The sequence below is a fragment of the Cinclus cinclus genome, chromosome 2 (genome assembly GCF_963662255.1).
Source record: "Cinclus cinclus chromosome 2, bCinCin1.1, whole genome shotgun sequence".
NCBI lineage: Eukaryota > Metazoa > Chordata > Aves > Passeriformes > Cinclidae > Cinclus > Cinclus cinclus.
Window position 1 is genome coordinate 86,708,022 of NC_085047.1, and position 24,056 is coordinate 86,732,077.

The 24,056-nt window shown below is 35.6% G+C and overlaps 1 protein-coding gene across 1 annotated transcript in view; it reads left to right on the top strand.

Moving 5' to 3' along the window:
• TMEM131 (transmembrane protein 131) overlaps positions 1-24,056 on the top strand; it is a 92,296-nt gene that overhangs the window by 31,345 nt on the left and 36,895 nt on the right. The window contains exons 4-11 of the mRNA XM_062514950.1: positions 5,867-5,935; positions 15,425-15,548; positions 16,415-16,531; positions 17,403-17,525; positions 18,168-18,248; positions 20,837-20,987; positions 21,121-21,177; positions 21,848-21,909. Of these exons, the coding sequence (XP_062370934.1) occupies positions 5,867-5,935; positions 15,425-15,548; positions 16,415-16,531; positions 17,403-17,525; positions 18,168-18,248; positions 20,837-20,987; positions 21,121-21,177; positions 21,848-21,909 (784 nt within the window). The remainder of the gene's footprint in view (positions 1-5,866; positions 5,936-15,424; positions 15,549-16,414; positions 16,532-17,402; positions 17,526-18,167; positions 18,249-20,836; positions 20,988-21,120; positions 21,178-21,847; positions 21,910-24,056) is intronic.

The following is a 24,056-nucleotide window of genomic DNA, read 5'->3' on the forward strand; positions in this document are numbered from 1 at the left end:
CAGTTTAAAGCCCTTTCTTCCTTATCCTAGCATTAAATGACCTTGTGAAAAGTCTCTCTCCACCTCTCTAGCCCATTTTGGGTACTGGAAGGTGCTCTAAGGTCACTTCAGAGCCTTTTCTTTTTCAGGTTGAGCAGTCCCAACTTTCCCAGCCTGTCTTTGTAGGGGAGGTGCTTTGTCCTTCTGATCATCTTTGTGGCCCTTTATGAGGAAGAAATTTCACATGTGGAATAAAAAGCTGAAGAATTCTTTAATTCTGTTTGTAATATATACCACAGAGTAATTCTGTGTAATTAAACTGAGACTCTGCTTGTAGATTTTGTTAAAAATAATTTTTCTGTAGTTTGTTTTATTAAGGAGAAAATTTGCCTGCTTCATAAGTTATTGATGAAGAAAATTTTTTTTTCTTTGAAGTTTTTCTTTGAAGAAAAACTTGATGTTATTTTTGATAGATTCTTCCCCATATTCCTTTGTCCCATCATAGAATCATTAAGTTGGAAAAGACCTCCAAGATCACCAACTCCTACTGTCAGCCATGTGCCACCATGCCCACTAAGCCATACCACAGAATTGTACATCTACTCATTTTGTGATGGTGATGTCACCTCTTCCCTAGGGAGGCTGTTCCAGTACTTGACCACATTATGATTTTTTTCTGAATATCTAACCTGAATCTCCCCTGGCTCAGCTTGAGGTCATTTCCTCCTGGTCTGTCTCTGTTTGCCTGGAAGGAGTCTGACCCCTACATGGGTACAACCTCCTTTCAGGTGATTGTAGAGAGCAGTGAGGTCACCTCCGAGCTTCCTTTTCTCCAGACTAGACAACCCATGACCCTGTCTTGTCCTCTCCTGTCCTGAAGACATAGTCTGTTACTGAAGAGTTTGCCATGTATGATATCTGAGAAGGAAAATAAGTGGCCTCTTTTTTCCCTGGTCCTTAATTTTTCTCTGAAGAATCATTAGATATTTATATGTTTATTTAATGAATGCATTGAACAGTAATTATGAAGCTTGTTTCTTGCACAGTACTATTCAACAGACTGTCATAACACATTTTCAGTAAATACAGTTATGTGTTTTCCACGGCCTGTTTCCTGTTCCTTTTCAGGAAATCTAGTAAAAGAATTTTCCATTTCAGATGAATTCCTATTTTACTGTGTGTATAGTTGCTTAATTGTGGGCTTAAGGTCCTTCTTTTTGCAAGTTTTGAAAAACCTCTGAAATCTCCAGCCATGGAGATTTCCTTCTCCAGCCATCTGAAAACAATAGTCCGTTCCACTTAAGAGTGGAATAATAATAAGCCTATTTGGAGTTTAGTCTCAATGTGATGAACGTCTGCATCACAAGTTCTCTGATACCATGTTACATAGTAAACATCAATTTTTTTTCTATTTTTCTCTCTCACTGCTCTTACTAGTTTTGCATGAATCTTTCCTATAAGTCTTTTTCTAGATGGCTTTTTCAATGGCATTGCCAAAAAAAATACTTAACTTCTCTAGATGACTTGCCTTTCCTTGTCCTTATTAGAAATTATTTCTTCTTCTTCTTGGTATAGCTTGCCAATATTTTTTCCCTATTTAGACAGTTTATTCAGTTGTCTGATCTACTTTTTAGCACTAAGTGGAAGGAGGGAAGTGAACTAGCAATTTAATTTTTGTTCGTGCCCATGGTCAGGTTACAGTGCATCTATTCAAGCTTCTCCCTGTTCTTCCTACAGACACTCCCCCTTGGGAACTGTTAGTTTTGAACTTTGTCTGGTACGAGTGTGTTTTCCTGATACAAGGTTAATATTGACATATCTGAGCCAGCTACTATCTGGGTAGTTTATGGAAAAAAAAATTATTGCTAGTCTTTTTATTCATCTGCATTTTTAGCAGCAGTTTCTGCCAGATACTGAAGTGATCAATTGTTTTGTGGGAGTTCACTTTCTCACTGAACCAGTGATTAATACCCATATTTCCAAAAAAAATTTAGTTTTAAAAATTAAAATATATTTTCTGATATATTCAGCTCAGCCTTATTTTCAAATATTAAGAAGTTGTGGATGCACTCAGGTTACTTACAGAACATTTTTAACTCAAAAAGTCTGCAATGGCTCTTTTGAGGATTCTGGCACAAAAAATACCCGCTGTGAAGCATTTTCCAATTCGTCATTTTAGAGGTTCACATAGTTATTTTTAGATATGCTTGTATTTGATTTTGTGGTAATGGAAATAAATTACAGCTTTTTAAGAGTTCTTGTTGGTAAATAAAATCATGAGAATGAAGCTGTTTCACGGTTTAATTCTGCTGTCTATATTTCTTTATAATTTATTGCACAAGAGAGGAAATAAAACCCTTTAAACAACTGCTGAAGTAATGTGGGAAAAATACATGTGGAGTATGCTTAGATTTGAATTTTCTACAGTAGCAATTAAAGATGTTACAGATAAGATTCCACAGAGCACATAACTCCTACAGAAACTCCAGAACAGCTAGAAAGGTAAAGTGAGGATACAGAGACACAGTTGCTGCCCAACTTTGCAGAAATCTTTAAACACTGTATGTGGCAAGCCTTTTCTTCATCTCCAAATGCAAAGATGTGCACTGGTTATCTAAAATTGAGTGCCTAGTACTCTGATAAACAGCAAAACTTTATGGCAGTGCTGAAGAATGTCCTTAAGACAGAAGAATATTGTGGCTTGGCACAGATGGACACCCATATCACCCATATCATAAACACTGCTACAGTGTTTGGAGGCATTGCTATTTTGACCATGTGACAAATGTTATTGAGACATGAAGCTGCACTTCAGTGAATTGCACCTGGGTAGCAGCAGTATCTTAGTACTTGAAGTAAATGCCCACTCAGATACAGCATGGATGGAACAGGAAGGATAATGATCCTGCTGAGGACTACGTGTAGTTCACTCTTAAGTCTCGTTTTTAAGATCAAAATTATTGCTGAAGGAAAAAGATGTCGAGAACATTTAAAATATGGATTCAGATGACTCCTGGCCAGTTCTTAGTCTGCTGGTGCTTGTTGGCAGATACCAGCAGTCCTCTTTTCTGGACACATCTTTTCTTTTTCATGTTGTGCTTCTTATCTTTAAAAGCTAAAAAACTTGGAGGGATAGGGAAGGAAAAATGTTTAAATTGTGATATAAGACTGGGAGCCATATTTCTGCATGCATACAGTAGTAATTGACTTCATGTCATTATGCTGTAAAGTTGCCCTACCTGTGAGTGTATCCAGTCTTCAGTGAGCAAGTGCCTAGCAGAGCAGACATTATCATAGTTTTCTAGTCTGCTGCAAGTTGACTCCTGTTGGGCCTTTCAGTAGGCAAAGTTTGAGAATCTGAATATTGTTTGCTCCTGTTTGAATCTTACTACATTTGTTACTTTTATTATAATAGTTGGTGTTCATTATGATGTTGTTGCCTTTACCAAGCTTTAACCAAATGTAACAAATTTTAAAAATATGTGTTGTCCAACTGGCTTTCCAGGAAAATGTAGCTCTGTGGACTGAGAAAATGATGGCTAACCTTTACATGTATGTGGAGCATTGAGTATGTCATGATTGTTCAAGTTAGGCCAAGTTACTGCTGACAGTGTTTTCAATGCTTTTGAAATAAAGATATTAATTATCACTTTGTAAATATTGTAAATACTTTTAGTATTTTTCCATAAAACAAATTGATATGTGATTCTACCAATAATTGCCAATACAAAAGAGGTGCTGTCTAACTGTTGAAAGTTTTACTTCTGGAAGAAATGGACGGAATTATTTTTAAGATCACTTGGAGTGGTTTCTGTTTAGCATTACCTTGGCAATGGAGATACAGGAGCTTTTTTGACCTTTTTCATTTAGTAATGCACTCTAAATGGTTTTTAAAAATAGATTGTAAACTCTGAAGACATACTAGTCACTTTTTCTATCCTTATGAAACATAACTTCTAGTATACTTTTTCAGTTGTATTCTCCCATGTCCAGTGTGTCTGTAGACTTCATTTTGTTGAGCATTTGTTCTGCAGTTTGAGGTCTGACTTTAGCCTGAGAAGGTGTATTCGAGTACTCTCTTATTATTAGACAGCTACAGTGTGTCACAGCTTCACTTAATAGTAGAATAATTTTAAATTTTTGAAGGTCTGAATACAGTTTTTCCTGTTGGTGTCTTCTTGTATTTTTACTTCTGCTATACTGCAATCTGCACACATGTGACATGTGTATACACACACACATATTTAAGTATATAATAAGGCTGACTGGATGTACTAAGCCCACTCCTGTCCTGATAGTGTTTTTTTACTTTTATGTGGACAAAACTTATTTTTGGTGACTAGGATTTGTAGCATTGAAAATGCTTTAACATCCAACCATAGATCCCTGAAAATTGATTAGCATGCTTTGTATTATACTTGAAGTGCGAAGATTCAGTTGCAGAGTTTTAGAGTGAGTAATTAAGACATTGTAATTTTATTTAAAAAGCATTTAATTTGGTTTTGATTAAAGGATACAATTAAGATTTCCTAGCCTATTCTTAAGCTTTTACTCCTGTAAATGGCTTCCTTGTTGAAGTGGTTCTGGAGCGTGGAACGACATCTGAATTTGATCAATGATTAGTTTTCCTGGAATTGCTCTGGGTGCAATTGGATTGATCTTTGCTCAAGGCCTCAGCTTTCATAAGACAAGCCACATGTGCATGTCCCATTTCCTGACTGCTCCTCCGTGTTGAAGCAGAACTGTGTAGTTCTGGGTAGAACTGGGTTTGTGCAGTAGCTTTCCTCACCCAGGACAAGTCGCTGCAGCTCTGTCTTTGGACATCTAGGATTGAAACAAAGTCAGAAAACAAGGATCTAAAACAATAATGCTGTTTTAAATATCAGGGGAGAAAAAGCATTTGAAGAAAAAAAAATAAGCTGTGGGTCTTGCCATTCAGGAGCCATTGATCTTTTTTATTCTTTAGTCTTTCCCTGCCCCCCTCCCCCCCTTTTTTTAATGTTGTTGTCTCCCTGTTGTTTTTTTTAATTATATGAACAAGATTCTTACTCAACTCATTAAAAGTGTTATAGTTACAGAGATGCTTAAGTGTGGTCACAATCACATCCTTCTGAATAATGAAAAAATGTTTTGGTGAATGAAACTGCTTTGTAATTTTTTTACTTTTAATTTTTGTTGTGGGTTAACTATTGTGCTCTATATAACTGTACTGATAAAATAAGCAGTAGTAGAGAATGCTTCCAGGTACTTTGTTGACTTCACTGCTGGAATGTTTGAGTACTATTTAAGTTTTGATCTTCATCTACCAGAATTCTCCTAAAGAGTTTCCAGGGGGAGGTTAGTATAGGCAAAGCTAAGGTATGTTTCCAGAACAGAGTCTTCTGGATATTGCAAGATTTGAACAGTATTGGGTGTTTTCTCACATGTGACCTCAGTATGTTCAAATGCATCCAAGATTGTTTATGTACTAGTGTAGAAGTAGCTGGAGAAACTCAGGATGTGTATGTAAATTAGCGTTGGACACTGGACAATATCCAAAACATATTTCATAGCAATGTTTGGACATAGCTATGAAAGATGATGTAAACCTATTTAGTGTGTTGTTTCACTTAGCCATCATTGTATAAAGGAGAGGTTTGCACTTCAGTTATGTCCATATTTAAGATAATGTGCTCTTGCATAATCTGTCTTGGAGACACCACATAATCATGTTGTAAAATTATGGTATTCTGACTGGACAAGTGTGTTTTGTTTGTTTCTTCTGTTGAATTAGTTGCTTTATTAGTATTAATGAAAGTTTTGCTATAAAAGGGTTATTTGAGATGGGAAGGGAACCAAAATGTGTCATTTAATATGTCTTGCACAGCATTTCAATTTTTTTTTGCAGTGTATCCCTGTATCGGGGAAATTGCCGACCTCTCCGGTTTGAGCCACCAATGCTGGACTTCCATGAACAGTAAGTTCATGTCTTTTCATCTGTTTATTTATGCAAATTAAAACAACAACAACAACAAATAAAAAAGCCCCAAAACAAAGAAACTAAACAAAACAAAAAAAAACCCCATCCACTGCAAAAACCAAACAACAAACAAAACTCCAGAAAATAAATAGGAACAGCATTTAAAGCTGGTAAGAGAAGTTTGTACACATAGATTGCATTAATAGATTGCATGTGTAATTGACCTACAGAGGGCTGCTGTACTCAGCCTTAAGCATCACATAGGGACCTGTCAGCTGCTGTGGTTTTGATGATGTAGGTACTTGTACTTTTTAGGTACTTGTTCAGCTGCTCTGCAGAGTGGACAGTTTTTAGTCTAGAATGTAATGTTCTGAGGTGAGATTACCTTTCTGTTTGAATATAACCCGTGTCAGGGAGCATGTACCCTAGCATATCAGTTTTTCTATTGCTTTGGTGACAAAAAAAAACTGGATGTGGATCTGCAATTATTAGAACAGTAATGTTGAGTTGTGAAAATACAGCCTCAAGGAGAACTTAACTCCTCCAGGAACTTAACTCCATGTTCTCTACCTTGCAACTGGTTGCTGTTTCCATTTTTAAAAATGAAGAAATAAGGAAATTTAGCATTTCATCAATGTATCTATTAGTTCCTCTGAGAACTACTTCAGTCTTAACTTGTCTTACCATCAACTGGTTAGTGTGTATAGGTAGCTCTAATCCTTCTTCTTCCCAGCAGTCAAAATGGTTCTGGAGTAGGTGTTCATGAAGCCTCTGTGCATGATTGATACTTAGACCAGTGTAAACTGCAGTGAAAGCATTTCAAACATTTTGTTACCAGTTAAGCCACAGATTATTAGTAAAAATATATTTTTCTGTTGTTGTCATTTAACACTAAATAACAAAGCTGTATGAAAATGCTTCATTTTACAGAACTTATTTGTACTCAGTCTAACAAAATTATAGCTTTACTTCTGATTAAAGACAGTAAGTTGCTCTGCCCCTTCTTTTTTCCTTCAAAATTTCCTTTAGCTTTTGATATGTGATTTTTGTTGTTTTTCTTCTTAATGTCAGTAACCGGTACCAGGTAAGAGAATATGGAGTTTCTAAAACGAATAGCAAAATATCTAGTGCTAAGCCCTACTCTACTGCATCTGTGCTACAAGAAAATTAGTTTAGAGTTAGTAAATTATTTTGGTGAGTGCAGTACAAATTCAAACTTGTCTAGCAGTGTGCTTTTTGTTAGAGCTATTGTAAACTTACCTATTGATTTAAGTTATTTTCTTTTTAAAAATGTAAATGTTTTCAGTTCGTAGTAATTCCAGACTTTGATATTGGGAATGTCTTTTATGCACCTTTTTCTGCTATGAATGAATTTGATGTTCTCTGAAGATACCTCTTAAGCGTTATCTAGAGTTTGCATGCTTATACTCTGAAGAAAGCTATGCATGCTTTTTTGTTTTGTTTTTGTTTCCAAAGATGATTTTTTTCCCCTTGCTACAAGTAGATCCAAGACAGTACCATAAATACTTTAAGTCACTCTTCATTGTATTTCAGCTTGTTATGTAAGCTGTTCTTGTCAAAGCTTAAAGCACTGAAGAAATAGTATAAATCTAATACAGTGTTAAAAGTAGCACAGATCTCTTACTTGGGGATGGCTCTGTACAATACATGCAAACTGCACTGGGGGATTGCTGCCTTCTGTCAATTAAAATAAGGAACCTGTGTGTTAGATTGTGATTCATTGTGTTCCTTCTTTGGTTTGGGTGGGTTTTTTGGTAGCTGTATATCATTAATTTATCTGTGGGCATTTAGGTTATAATCTCAGGCAGAAATCCTCTTTTTATTTATTAAAACTTACTTACGTTGCCAAAAGCATTTTTAGGAAAGGTTTAGATATGGAGGCCAAAAATATAGTTCAAAATCTGTGAAACAAGTCTGAGAAATGCTAAGTGACTTAGCTTTATGGTGGAAACAAGCTGCAGGTGCCAAGCACCTTGGAAGTCAAATAATGCAGACTTAAGCTTTTGAGATTTTTGCCTTTTAAAACAGGGTTTTCACATTCCAATTATGGCTTTTCTGTCTTTGTTACTAACGGATGTTAGAGAAGGCATAAAATGTATGTTTAGTTTCTGAATAAGTACTATACCCAAAGAGTGTTTTGTTAATAGGTAGCATGTAGCATTTAGTAGAGCAAACTTGTTCCAAGTTCATGTTTATACTGAGCTATCAACATGTGTCATACCTAGGCTAAAGAAAGATCTAATACTTACTTTCAGTTGTAAGTGAAGCCATTCTTCCCGTGACATTTTTGGTCTGCTGAGGGTGTGTGGGTTTAATCAGATGATTCAAAAACATGCCAACTTAAGCAGGAATAATAGTTAATAAGTTACTTTATCTAAGCATCTCAGAAAACCAAAACCAGTATTAAGTTGATAAATATGTGCTGTAGACACATGTCCTATATACCACCTGGAGATGAAATTAGAATTGTCTTCTACTTCTGTTTTATACCAGTTGGAGGTTTTTTAATACTGTTTTAATATAAAGCAAACACTACCGTATTCTACCACTTTGAAGGTAGTCCAGGTAATCTCACATTTATCGAAAGAAATGCATGCTGTATGTTAGGATATGCAAAAGAATATGCAAAAGGATATGCAAATCTTCAGCTCACTTGAAGTGATCCCAAATGTTCTCTGTATACATTGAGCCTCTGGGAATGGGATAGAACTGAGGCAGTTTCTCCCATATCACTGTGCCAGGGGACTACTTGGACTAAGCGTGGAATACTCATTTGGTTATTTAACATGGAAGCCTTTCTTGTGTTGCTGAACCAACACTGATATTTTTCTGGAACAAAACAACATCTTCAGTATCGGAGATTCGGGGCTTTAAAGAAAACAAGAAAAAAAACTTCCACCTGAAGCCAGCTCCACAACTAGCTCCACAACTTACTTTTTTTTTTTTAACCAGCATTCTGTTCCTTGTATTCTCTGCTTTAAACTGCTGCTCTCCCCTGTTGTTAAATGGGAATAACTGAGGTATTTTAACCTACAAGCAGTAATCATTATGTTACTCTCCATAGCTTTGGGAATTGGTTGCTCAGAGGTTATTTGGCAGAACAGTCATTATCTATATAACTTTCTGTGTTTAAGACAAGTCTTTGTATTAGAGGTCATACCAGTAGCCACCTGAGGTGAAGGCTGAAGAATGATTTTACAGGGCAGTTTCTATTCATCTCTTGCACCCACTTTATGGGAGAATATAGATCTTCACAGATTTCAGTACATTGCTTTCATCTTTGTTAATTCAGCTCTGACAGTATAAAAAGTGAAGTTTAAGTTCTTCAACTAAATTTTTTGATAGAAGTACTTTTTCATAATGGATGAAGTATTTTAGGATACTACCACAATATAAGCTAGAACTGCTTATCAAAAGATGCTTTTAATATGGAGTTATTTAAGGTGTAGTTGACATCCTACCCCTGTTTCATAGAAATGATTGGTTAATGTATTAAATGATACTTTTGGTTACAGTAATATTTTATTCCTTGATCAACATATTCTTCTGTGATGAATGGAGGTTCTTGCTTTACTCAATTTGAACAGGATCCCATTCTCAGACAAAATTTTCTCATTGGTAGGGCAGTATTCTGAAGTTCTTTATTTCAGTTTTATATTGATAATCTCATTCTGCATTTCCTTTGAAGTGTTTTGATTTGGGGATTTTTTGCAATGGTTTCATGTTTCTTGTTTGTAAACTCTAGTATTTGGCAGGATAGTCTATGAAAACTTAAGCTGGACTTGAAAGCAATTGCTTCACAATGTTCAAATATTGAGACCTTCTTACAGGCGTGGAGACCTTATGCTGTTACTCTTTCTAAGTAACCTAAGGGACATGCTTTAGGGAAAGGATAGTGTTAGAATGGGTAACAATCTGGAGAATACAGCCTATCTTGAACCTGTCTTAATGTAGCTCCCTTTGATTCTAGACTGCACTGCCTACAGTTATACTTCTAATTACATGAACCAAGAACAAGAAGACAAATGAAAAGGGGGCATTTAGAAAGTCAAGACATATCATGAATGTGCTGTCCTGGAGTGTAAACTGGTTTACACCCTTGTAAGGCTTGACTGGTGTAAAACTTAGGGGAGGACTAGAATGGTAAGAGAATGGAGAAATTATATTGTTAACAATTTAGCTATTGGAAGTTTTCCTGATCTATAGGTGAAATGTTTTCATATACTAGATATACAGTAGATATAAAGATTCTTAAAACCATTGGAGTTACTTCAAGTAACATAAGGTTGATACAAGTTGAGCAAAATGGTCTGTTTTCTTCAAAAACTCTAATCCCTTTTACAAAAAATAGTGAAGAATTTTAGCAACTAGAGAATTTATTCAGATCGCTATTTTTCCTACATTTTAAGTACATTTACTTAAAAGTAAGTTGCCTGTAACGTACATCCAAATGTTTGCATGGTACATTTGATACAATTCTAGTGTGTGAGAGTTTGAGATTGTTGGAATTGGAAATAAATGTTGCTAAAGTAAACTTGATTTCCCTTGGAGTTTGATGAATGTGAGAAATTGTTGACAGTAAATTGACATTTCATCCAGATCTGCCTCAGGTTTTGTTCACATATCATGCTAGACTGCACAATGCTGCTGAAAGTTCATTACACTCCTAGATTCATTGCAGTCAGTCACACTTGGTGACATGGTTGGATAAACTCTGCTACTTGTATGTGTAGTTTTGATAACTGTTTGGAAAAGGTGTGATTTTGTTGTATAGAATCTAAGTTAGATTCCTAACTTAAAGTGGGGCACTTGCTCTGTTTAGTATGTTATATTGATACCAACTTTTTGTCAAGTCTAATGTCAAAGAACTTTCTCTGTTAAAAGTCAGTGAAATCTGGAATCTAAGAAACAACCAATTTATAGGTTAGTACATATACAAAGCCAAAACCCTTCTGTTTTCTTTTGCTTTTCTGAGTTGGAGACATGTTTGAGAATGCAAATGTATGTGCTTCAGCTACTCTTAGCTTCAGGTAAAGAAGGCACTTGCCTGTGTCACTCAACTGATTTTGTGTGAAGCAGGAAGAATGCTCTGCTCACTAATTCTATAGTTTTGTACGTGATGCAGGCTTCCTTTGTGTAAGCAAACTAGCATTTTCTTCAGAATGGGGCACAAAAGGCTTTGTCTTTCAGTCGCTAGAGGAAACCTTGTAAGACCAGCTCGTTTTGTTTCCTTTAATTAAAAGTAGTTGGATACGTTCCAAGTCAACATCCAAGTTCTTGTTGGAACTTGCTCAGTCTGATCTTCTGGCTGGAGAAATGTCTTCACTGATTCAGGAAGTTCCTGAGCCTAGAAGAGTGTCCAAGGCCTGTGACTTTGTATGCTTTCAACATTATGCTTCTGCCTTCTAGGCATCTGTTATTCCCCCCTGTCTGATAGGATACTGTCTGACGGGATACTGATTTAACCCTTGTGACTCTTCTGATACGTTGCATGACAACTGGTTTTACAACTGTTTCTGCAGTTGCCAAAGTTGCTAAATGAAAAAAATGCATGGGTAAAAACATGTCAAATTCTCAAATGCATGAGGAATTTACCAGAATTGAATATTGATTATATTAGCCTATACTCCCAGCATTTCAAAGTGTATCTGGTAAGCTTTTGATTGTCTTCATTTCTCTTTCCAGTCTCATTAGAAAGAATAAGAGCTGGGGGAGGAAGAATGTATCTGCTGAATTCATATATTTTGCTTTTAGTGATTAATTTGTATCAGTTTTCATAACTCAAGTGAGCTTTTTACAGAGGTGTTTAAACTATATACAGTAAGAAAAAAAAATAATTGCTCTTTTAAAAGGGCATTTTCACAATTTGTATTTGCTTCACAATGAGTAGCTACATATATTTGGAAGTCAGTTTTGGGCCAATAACTCAAGTACTCGTCTCCCCAAAATTTGCAAGAGCTGATTTCTGTTGTTAAAATAATCTACCTTTTGATCACTGGAACAACAATGAATTCCACTACAAGGACATGTTCACAATACACTGCAGGTACTAACTCAGACTTTGGAAAGAGCTGAGTTGTAGCAGTAAAGAACATTAACACAGGCTTCTTTACCCATTTGACCAAGCACCCCACCCTTGTTAATTAACATCTTCTCATCTAGGTTATCAGGTTTTTTTATCAGTGTAGGTTGACCTAGCATTATGCAGGGACAAAGGATCAGGAGTAAAATCTTACATTCTTACATAGTTCATAGTTTGATAATTTGCCTGAAGGGCTGTGTCTATACCAGCTTCTCACAATGAAAATTGCTAGCTGTGACTGCTCTGGGAAATTCTGCTCTAAAATTTGGCATCACCTACAACCATACTTGTGCAGATCATTGTGGTTTGATAATCTGCATCTTGGAGAGCATCCCTTATGACATTATAACTTGGGATGCAGATTCATTAGACGTGTCTGGTGCACATTGCCCTACCTGGATTTTACCATGTCTGATGGTAGAAAAAACAAATGAGGTTTACGAGGTCCTGTTTCTGTATATTTAGGTAACATCACACTTAAAGAATGTAAGGAAAGCTGTCTCTCAGCCAAATATTACACTGGACTCACTGTTCCAAAATCAGAATGATCAGCAAAAGAGTAAAGTTAAACCAAGTCCTAACATCAGTTCCTTTTTAGTGCCCTCTGCCTTTATTACCTATAATTATACTGTGGTAGTTGAGTCTGGAACATGAAATTAGTGAGCTGTGGTGTTGATCATGGCTGTTTCCCTACCAGTTTGTTTCTATAGACTTAAGCCTGTCAAACAGATGTATAGTCTCTTATTTTCAGAACTGGAAAAGCATGAAGGTCTTAAAGATTGTTAATATTTGAAATATTTCCTGGCTAATAAGTTTTATTTGTAAACTACCTTTCTGACATGAGCAGACTGGTGTTTCACTATTGCCAGTTCATTCAAGATAATTTTCTTGGCTTTGTGATGTTTCATACGATGCATCCTAAGTGTCACTGAAGTCAACTCTGATATTCAGTTTTCAGCACATAGCTGTTTCTCTTTCGTGACCACAGGTGATACCCTAGTCATGTCATTTGCTCACATGTAATGCAGTGATTAAAATCTACTCATCTTTGTCTTCTTGAAGTTTTGGTTGGAAGGAACTGTTCCGTTTGATTCTAGTTTTTGCTGCTAAGTCCTCATATGAAGAGTGATTGGAGTGCTTTGTTACGGAGTAGGAGGATGATTTCCACTTCCTGACAAGGTGCTGGACATGCTGGGAGGAACAGAAGTACCCAAAAACTGCACTATGGCAAGCAAAGGAGTTTCTAAGAAGCTGGGAGCATGTCTTCCACTAAGGAGTGTGAAAAATTGTAGTGAGAACTAGGGAACTGACAGTTGATCCTTAGGCTGCAAGAGCTTCCTTCAGTGTTTAGAAAAGATGACTTTCTTAAAAGAATTTTGGTGTTGGTAGAATCGGAGTACTGCTTTAAGGCTTGACCACTTTGTCTAAACAAAGAATTTGCTGCAAAAATGTTGACTGATATAGAAGATTCTGCCTTTCATAGTTACTAATCAGGTAAAATACGGCCATCTGTAGTGATGTCAGTGAAAGAGTGTTTGAAGCAGTGGGTTCATAATTCAGGAGTACTGGGTAACTCCCTGTCAGCAGACACTTTTCTTGGTTGTGGATTTGCATGTTTGCTTTTGTTGTGGGATTTTTGGTGGGGGGTGGGGTAGAGATGAGGAAATTTGGAGAGCTGGCTTTCACTTGGCGTTCCTCTGGTCTGGTAAGCTTTTTCCTAGCAAAAGAAAAACAGGTGCATAGGTTTACTGTTTAATTCCATTGATCAACAGTGTAGCAGTTACAGTAGTTACTGCAAAATGTCACAACTGATAAACCATTTCCTTTTCTGACATCCCCATGTATGCTGGCAAGAGATGAAGGTATTTTCTGTTAGGACTTAACCCGGATGTTTGGTTTTGTACAGGTTTTGAAAGGAGAAAGAATTCGTCATCTTTGTCACTGGTGAAGTTAGAGGAGTCAAAATGAGATTTTTTTGACAGTGAAAGAAGGACAAGTGTTTCCTGACAGAGACATGAAGTTAGGTGAACTCAGCAAGGAGTTTTACAGTGGCAGACTGCAGATATATTTTTGTTAGTGATAATGTCATTTAGTGATGGTTAATAATTTTGTCTTTGAATTAATCACATGGTCTTTAGCATCTGCTTCTTTAGCCTCTGTTTCATGAATAGGAGGTTCTGTAACCACAAGCACTTTGTAAATTGTGGCATAGTTTGTTTATTGTAATTCAATGGAGCCTTTAATTTACAACAAACTTACGTTGCTTCATCTGCTGAGATACATTCCACACCCCCCTCTAAGCAGAAAAACTGTAAATGCAATAGCACATATTAATTTGGTCTGTTAAGGTCATTGAGGATGGCAGAACAGCTGCCTCTTTCTGGTTTTCATCACTGCAGGCATTACAGGTAGTAATTCCTATCAGTAGTTTTGGTGTCCTTGCAATATTTGGAACAAGTGACATGGGAGAGAGTGCTACATGGACTACATGTAGCCTCAAAGTTGAGTTAACTGTTTTGAATTCCATAATTCAAAATGCAGGAATTTTTAATCTATAAAGTGCATGCTTTATTAGTGCTTTGGTGTTGGTACTAAACATGTATGAGTTAAACGGCATGCCAAAAATTCTCAATATAGTCTGAAAAATAATTGCTGAAACTGGAGCATCTGTTGTCACCTCAGCTGCTGTAAGCAAAAAGAAACTAGCTAAGACCTTGTGTCAAATAAATTTGTTAGCATGTCTTGTTACTTAAAAATTGTACAGTTGTTTGACTGTGTGACTTCCATGTTTTACAGTTCCTAAATTCTAAAATTTATCTCAAGCCTTTATTTTTTTACTTAAGGTATGAATTCAAATACAGTATAGGAATAAAATAGTTGTTGCTGTACATTGCTACATACCTGATTTTGTAGAGCATATTATGAAATATAATACCAGAAAAATTCTGGGTAAGACTACTTATAATCTATAATGGAAAAAAAAATTGCATTTAGACTTTTGTCTAGGATGTGTTCTGTTTATTTCCATTTGCTGTGTATATCCTGTCTTAAGATAATTATTTAGAGGTTCTAGCATAGGAATAGAAAACTTTGCTTCTTTTCATTCTGGAGTAAAAATCTGACAATAGAATTTCATGAGCATGATGCAACATTAGGTAAACCTTCAAGAAAAGCAAGCAATAAAATAATGGAAAATATGTTAGCTAAGTAATTCTTATGGGTCTGAGATACATCCGTTACTTCAAAAAAGCATTAAATGCAAAGACTTGTTGTCAGTGTTCATCACTGTTTTGCTCCTGTCTGGTGTAATGGGAAAAAAGGCCAATGCTTCACTGTCTAGATTTCTGACACTTATCAAATATTTTCTCTCTCTATTTTGACAGGCCAGTTGGAATGCCAAAAATGGAAAAAGTTTACCTACATAACCCTAGCTCAGAAGAAACAATTACATTAGTATCAATATCTGCTACAACATCACATTTTCATGCATCATTTTTCCAAAATAGGGTAAGTTTTTTTTTTACTTACTCAAGATTAGTTTTTCTTCCTCCTCAAATCTGAATGTAAGCTTCTCTAAAAGAGTGATTTACTGCCATGATTACATACCAAGAAGTATTAAGATGCTGCAGTTCTTCATCTCATATCAAAGCAAATTTGAACTGAGCACAGAAACACAAAGGAGTCCTGTCTATGTTGGAAATGTACATTATAATTGATGGTTTAACAGCAGCTCTCCTTTATTGCTCAAGTGAGTACATTTCCTCAGAGGACTTGTAGAAACAGACTGTTCCTATACATTTTCTGAATATTCTAAGTCACGTGAAGTGTGTTAGTGTGCAGTAGTCACTCTGGTGCACTTAGAGCTGTAAGTAATTGTGTTACAGGAACTTGCATGTTCAAAAACATGGCGTCAGCAGGGTTAACTCCTAACCACATTGCTGTCAGATAGTCTTCTAGTTTCAGTTTTGTCTGAAGGGCCTGTGGCTTAGCAAGAGCCATGTAAAAATTCAGAAAACCTGTCTAATATGCTACCTGTATTTCTCCAGTGACCTTTGAACTGTCAGTCTAAAATATTTTTGTGATAAGCTGAACTCTAAATTCAGAATTCAGTGCAAAATTCAATTAAATGTGAGGTTGCAGTAGATAATAGTTTTAATTTATTGCTATTTTTATTAGTTTGTTACACATTTCATTTGTTTGAAAGTTCTACTTTTTTCTTTCTGAATCTGCAGTTGACTTTCTAATGTCAGTATTCCCCGAAGAACACATTAGGATCTTCTGCAGCACAAAAGCTATCATTCATCTGCATGATGCAATTTATTCAGTAAACAGTTTTGCTTATCCCTCTGCTTGCTTGCTTTTATTTTTTCCAGAAAATTCTTCCAGGAGGGAATACGTCCTTCGATGTAGTTTTCCTCGCAAGAGTAGTGGGAAATGTAGAGAACACTTTATTTATTAACACTTCTAATCATGGGGTATTTACTTATCAGGTAAGAGAATTACATGTTTTCCAGAAAAGTGAAGTGTGAATCAGGCAAAGCGGTATCTATTATGGGATGCTTAACCATCCAGGAGTACTTACAGAATAGTGGTTGCTGGTTAGGTTGTTGGGTTGTTGGTTTGTTTGTTTTGTTTTTTTTCATCAACCCAGTCCAAGAAGTTTCCATCCCTGTTGTTTGTTGTAACACAGATACAGATTGTAAAGATCAGTAGGACAGTACTGTAAGCCAGATGAATGAAATTACATAGGATTTTAAATCCTCCCAAATACTTTTTTGCATATGTTATTTTAGTGGCTCATTGTAGGGATCTAGCTCATCCTTTAGCTCTTTACTTATCTGATCCCATGGCAAGACTGTTATTCATTAAGCTGGCAAAAAATTACTCACTGGAGATTCAGAAAGATAATTCAGACAGATGGGAGAGACCAAAAAGTGAAAAATGAGGGAAATCCTCTTGTTTTACTATGACGGTGTTTTGTAAACAACAACAAAAATGTTTCCCAATATGGATAATTTCATAATGGTGTGATTAAATGAACCTTTCATATTTCATTAGCCTTTAGCTGGTTTATAGCTATCTGACACTATTCCAGAGTGTCAGAAAAAGAGGTGTTTTTTTGATTGCCTGTTTTTCAGTATATGTGTAAGAAAATAGTAGAAATGAGGAATAGCCTTTAGCTGTAAACTAAACCAGTTTCTTTATTTCAGAGCTTTAGTATGCTACTGGCTTTAAAGGTTCAGTTATAAGTATACTATAAAACTAATCAAAAAAAGTTCTTGGTGTATTGCTAAAATGCATGTTAGGCTCTGCAACAATTCCATACAGGTACTTAAGTTTGTGTTTCTTTTTCTGAACTAGGTGTTTGGCATTGGAGTTCCGAATCCCTATCGATTGCGCCCTTTTATTGGGGCACGAGTTCCTGTAAATAGCAGTTTCTCTCCTATAATAAATATCCATAACCCTCACAGTGAACCTTTGCAGGTGAGCACAAGAGAAAAATCATTAAATGCTCATTTAGGGTATTAAACTGAAATTTTGGTTTTTTGGGTACTTCTTAAAATTCTGAACTTTAGAGCTACTTGGGGTCGTACTTTTCATATTATAAGACTTTTTTCTGCTCAAATGCAGATCAGTTCTAGACATTGTAGATTATAGTCACAGATCTCTTAATTTCCTAAACTGAGGTTTTCCAGTGAAATTTCAGTTTTTAAAATGGTTTTAATTACTGAAAAATAAAGATTTAATCTTAACTGGTAATTGGAAGAATACTGAAGCAAACAAACAGATCTTTTAATCCAGTGATGCCTCTTAGCTTCATTCTGTCTTGTTTGCACAGCATAAGTTGTTGTTTCAGTATACCCCAGTATGTAATCTTGGAAAACATTACTGTCTTTACCTAACCAAATTCTGATTCTGTTAAGTGATTCACAAACAGTAAAATGCTCTAGAAAGCACATAAAGTGTAGCACTAGCAAATGGCCATTATCAGCATTAAAGTGGATTTGTAAGGTATTCCAGTGGTCAAATAGTCACTAATCTATGACATTGCACGTGATAATACCTGATAAGTACAGAGGATCCCTTAAAGGTTGAGTGCTAACATTTTCCTGTTATCTACCTCAGGTGGTAGAAATGTATTCCAGTGGAGGTGATCTCCATTTAGAGCTTCCAACAGGTCAGCAGGGAGGTACAAGAAAGCTGTGGGTGAGTAATCATGTCTGCAGCACTCATTGTACTTATTTTGGAGGTTTTATTTTGATTTGATCTTAGGCTTTGAGGGTTTTTTTATTAACTTTGTATCTTGTCATGTAATCATTTAAAATAACCCATAAAAGTGTAAACAATAACAGGGTCTGTTAATGTTAGGGTAGTAGGAGTTGAATGAAAGGTTTAGTTAAGATAAGCCATATGTATTGAGTTGTGCTGTTTTGAATGTGAAAAATAAAATTATTCCCATTAGAAGGAATTATTCCTCCCTGAACTTTCAGTCCTGGAGGCCTGTGAGCTGGATCTAACCCACAGAAAAAGCATACATGTTTTTCTGTTTGGTTTGTTGGCTAGATATTTTTTATTTCTCTTGGCTTTTTTGGTGTTGCTGGGGTTTTTTTAACTTAGAAAGTCCTTCCTGCAAATTATTATGAATGAACACATGGGTTGAAAATGAAACTGAACAAACTTAGGGAAGAAAAATCTGTTACAGACTACTAAATAAAACAGCAATGTGTGTAGCTAAAGTAAATCTCTAGGTCATGAGTTGAGAGTGGCTGGAAACTGTTGTGGAAAATATTCCTACATGCATGCCCTGCAGCTACTCCCTACTCGTGTCTGCTGCTAGAGACAAGGTAGTAGATTGGATGGACTTGTGATCTGGCTCATTAAATCTGGTTTGAAGTAACACATACTGGTGTCTTTAAGTGAAATAAAATTTAGAAGCATCCCAAAGGTACAGTTCTTGGCTCTGTGCTGTATGTCACACCATTGGTAATGTCCAGATAGATACAAAATGTATTTTCCTTTTCAGTTAGAATTATTTGATTTTTTCGATGACTTGTTTCAGGTCTAGGAGAGACTTCAGAATCATTGGGCTCCTAAGTTTGTCTCTTGCTCAAGTGTATCGTTACAGTAATGTGACAATGATATTTGTTTTAAGAAGGTATTTTCAAGTGAGTTACAAAGGACAGTCACAATACCTAATTCTTGTCTTTTCTGGAGAAAGTCTATTAGAATGGTAGTATTTTAGTTTTAGGTGCAAAAATTGCAAGGAAATAAGTATTAAAACAAGTCACAACATTTTAAAAAATGCAGTGTAAACAGATGCTGAGGGTTAGATGTTCACACAAAAATGGATCTTAAAACATAAATGTCTTAATATTTTGATACTGCTTCAGTCAAATTGCATTGCTTCTAAAGATAGCCCCTTCCTAGTTACCAGGAGAACTCAAGGGGGATGTTTTTCAGAGCATGAAGCTTTGCAGCTTCTCTTGGCCAGGTTGGCAGTTAAAGCAATGATGACTCACATGTGAAAGCTTCCAGTATCTGGCAAGGACTAATCCTCTAATTTCCTCTATCCGTCTATTGGTATGCGTTTTCATATAACTATTGGTATTTCAAAACAATAAGGCAGCTTGAAGAAATCAAACCAGTAGGAGGAAACACACAGATATATCATTGTATTGGTTATGTCAAGAGCTGTACTGCAGTTAGAAAAAGCTTCAAAGTAGCAGAAATTGTTTGAGATGTGGTGATGATACTTTGACATATGGATATACATAGTTGTATAAAATTGTTCTGATGCCAAATGCTTGAATGATTGGATGGAGCAGTCTGCATATGCAGGAGTGTTTTTTGATCTGACCAGCTTTGGATCCCTAGTTACACAGATGGAAGGAGTCACATCACATCCTTTGATACATTAATGAATGGCTGCATTATGTTGGGTCTGTGAGAACAGAACTTGAAATCGTCATACTTTGATACTCAACAGTTTTCAAATAATATATCTTCAGTCATTGTGCCTTAGAAAATTTCCAGTCAAGGTTTTCATCTTCTGTTTAAAAACAAAAGCCTTGCAAGCAACCAAGAATCCAATCTTCAGACCTTCTGTAATGTGATGAGGAAGACAATCCAATGTTAGTAATTCAGCTGTAGTACCAAATTTACTCTTGTGTTGCAGCTGTGTCCAGAAAATACAGAAAGAGATGTCTCTCAAACCCTGAATGCAGATTACAACTGAAAGAATAAGCATGGTTCAGAAACTAAAATTAATTTTTAGTTTTTCCTGTAAAATACATGGTAACTAATAAATGTGGAGCTCCACAAGCTTCTGGCTGCATGGAGTTATGCATTGGTTTAGTTTGTGTTTAGCACTGAAACTATATGGCTTGTGTCTGTTTTGGAGAAAAAACACTTAGAATATGCAAAGTCAATGTTTGATAATACTGTCAATATTTTTTCTGAATATCTCTTGCTTATTGCCAGACTCTGCTAATTTAGTCTACTTTTTACCACAAATTGAATACATAAAACTTAGAATCATAGAATTGTTAGCTTAATCGAATGGGACATGAAGGTTCTCTTGCATATATCTAGTTTTAATCAATGTCTTATTAGATGATTACAACTATCCTTTATAAGTGTAATAATAATTTTAGTTATATAAAGGCTATCTCTTCCTGCCATTAAGCTTTTTCTCTTAACACAATTATAGCCAATGCTTCTATTGTAATTATTTGGTGTGACGGCTTTCTTTGTAATTACTGTGCGCTCATAGATGTGCTTTGATTATTTATCAGGAAATACCTCCCTATGAAACAAAAGGAGTGATGAGAGCCAGCTTTTCTTCAAGAGAAGCAGATAATCATACAGCCTTCATTAGAATAAAAACAAATGCCTCAGACAACACAGAAGTTATTATTCTGCCTGTTGAAGTAGAAGTTACAACAGGTTTGTGAAAGAGTGATTGGGGTTTTGTTGGTTTTTGGGTTTGTTTTGTGTTTTGGTTGGAGTTTTTTTCCAGTTATTCAAATTAATTAACTCTTAGTATTAGAAGAAAATTATAACTTTTTTTTTTCTACAGCACCAGGAATTTATTCATCAACCGAAATGCTAGATTTTGGTACTCTACGAACACAAGGTAAACAATTCTTCACTTCACAAAGTATTTATCAGGAATAGGGTGGGAGGGGAAAGCCCAGTTACCTTTGTACTGTTGAGAGTTGCTTGTGGAATGATGCTTTTAAAAAGACAGATAACAACAGTGGGTTACAATAGTGCACAGATGCAAGAATACTTGGAGTGTGTACAAGTGAATAGTAGCTTGCACACCAGGTTGTAAGTCCAGTAGTAAGGTTAATGTTACACAGTTGCACTTTTCCATGCTACTTCCTTAACATGTAAAGATTTTCAAGTAAGAGTAATTTCATCTGAACATGGTACAAAGTCATTGATTGTAGTATTTTTAGCCTGTTTACTTCTTAATGTGTTAGAAACATGAGTGGTAAGCTGAAGCATATAATACCTACTAATACACAAAAATACAGTTTGTGTCAAATTCTTGGGACTAGCTATTTTGACTGGCTGTTCTGTCACGTGAGTGCAACTTTTTATCACTGAATAGTGAAGGTATATAAGACACTACATATATATATGTACAATATATATATATACACTATGTGTATATATATGTATATACCTATATTTACCATATATATACATAGTGTATATATATAATGTAAGTGACTTTGTATAAGATTCACATGTTAAAATAGCCTAACAGACAGGTGCATTTTTTTTTTCTTTAACAGATCTGCCAAAAATTTTAAATCTGCATTTATTAAATTCAGGAACAAAAGATGTGCCAATTACAGTAAGTTTAATTTCTTTCACTTTGAAACTTTCTACTTGGATTTACTTCTTCTCAAAAATTGATCATTCACAGGTTCACCATGTAGTGTTCAGAATTAGAAGCCTAAGTAATGTGTGACTGAAAATGTAAGTTAAAAACAAAGCAAAGAATTCTTCTGCATGGTAAAATTAGTTTGCATCATTGCCTCCTTTGAATGCTCTAAACAGCATTTTTGGGCTGTAGCTGTAATATCTGAACATTTGGAAACTTTTGTATTTGAGAACAGTAGTTCATGTGTAGTGAGTGATTATTACATAATCTGTAAGATTCTTTGTCCTCATCATACACACATCACATTTACACATCAGTATATAAAGTGGTTCCCCAACATAATATTTTAGGAAAAGCAAAGGGTAGCTTTCAAGAGCTGTCTGTAAAATTATCTTTTTTTTTTTTTTTTTTTTTTTTTTTTTTTTGTTGAGCTTACCTACTTTGCTGCTTGAAATAACACTCATAACCCAAACACTCTAGGGCCCTTTGCAGTAAAGACCACTGGAACTGAACATGAAGTGCAGCCCGCTTCAGGATTCTAGCATTTGGATTTTCTGTTTTCTGTTTTTATTTCTGAATTTTGGCACTAGTCTGGTAGTCCGCCTTTGTTCATTTATACCTTTTTCCTGTGTGATTTTTCTCATTGCCCACTATTTTTCTCACTTCTTCCTTCTCCCCTTCCTGTTGTCCTTCTTTTCCAGATTTAGTTGTGTAGCTAGCTATACCTTGTCCCTGTGCACTTAAAAGTGTTGAAGTGTTGAAAAGAAACCAGAGGAGCCAGAAGAATGACTGAAGGATTGGCAAAGGTTCCTTACTGAGATCTTGGAGAGCATTTCTGTGTTTATAAAGTTTGAAGCTGTAACTATGAGGAACAGTGTTTTAATAGTAGACATCTAGCAAAATCTTAGGATACTGGAAACTGAGGCTAGATGAATTTAAAGTAGAAACAGGAAACATTTTTAGTGATGAAGATCTGTTTTCACAGTGACAGTAGACCATTGCCTAACTGCTTGCCTGTTATTTACTAATAATTTTCAAGACAAAAGAAACTTACAGTATACTGCAAACAAGAGAAACTTACAATATAGTGCAAAAATATTTTATTTCATTGAGATCCTGATGCTTCTTTCATTAATGAGGTCAGGTGATCCTGTAGGAATCATGGATTTGTAAGCTATAGCACAACTTCCATAGAGATTTTTAAAAGACATGTATATGATTTTTGCATTGAGAGGGTTGGTAAATTCAATAAATTATTTTTCCAGCTATATTTGCATGTTTGTCTTCTTAGATTTGACAGTTTGCATGGTGTTTTGGTTTTTTGTTTTTTTTTAAGTAAGTAATATACTTGCTGAGTACAATGCAAATAATCGTATTTTCAGACCATCAGTATCACTTCTAATACCTGGTAGTGTAGTTCCTAATTCATACTCTGTTAAAAAAAAAAAAAAGACCCAAACCTATCCATTATTTTTAGATCTATGTTTTTTGGACTATGGGCTATAAACCATAAATATTGATCTAATGCAAGGCTGTCACTTGATAACCATTATGTGTCATGACATAACTTTTTTCACTGTGTATCAAAGCAGTTGTATTTTTAAAGGCATTTTGGAAAGCCTTTGGAACTCACTTTTGCAAGGAAAAAGCTACAACACAGGTCCAGACATGATATGTTTTTCAGTGTACCATGTGGCACATCAAGTCAGTTGTTGTTTTCATTAAGGGACAGCTTTGTTGGGAATTTTGTAATCTTTCTAGCTTTTGAAGCACTGTGTGAATTTCTGCTGCTCTGCCAATTAACAAATTTCAAAGTGGAAAGCAAGAGTAAAGAATTTTTGGAAAGAACTTGGTGAATAGCTTACATCTAGGAAAGCTTGACAAATGGACTTCTGACCCTTTGGAGCTAGGGTTTAAAAGTAGTGAGAGAGAGCTGTGTGAAAAATTTCATCTTAATGTCAGAAGAAAAGGCCAAGGCTATATTTAGCAAATGGTTTGGCTGGAGGAGCTAAATATCTTCAGGTCATCAGTGTGTTAGAGACCACTAATATTCTTGCCAGGCTTGTAGTTGTTCTGCCTTCAAGTACTTAGTCATGCTGTGGTCCAACAAACTGGAT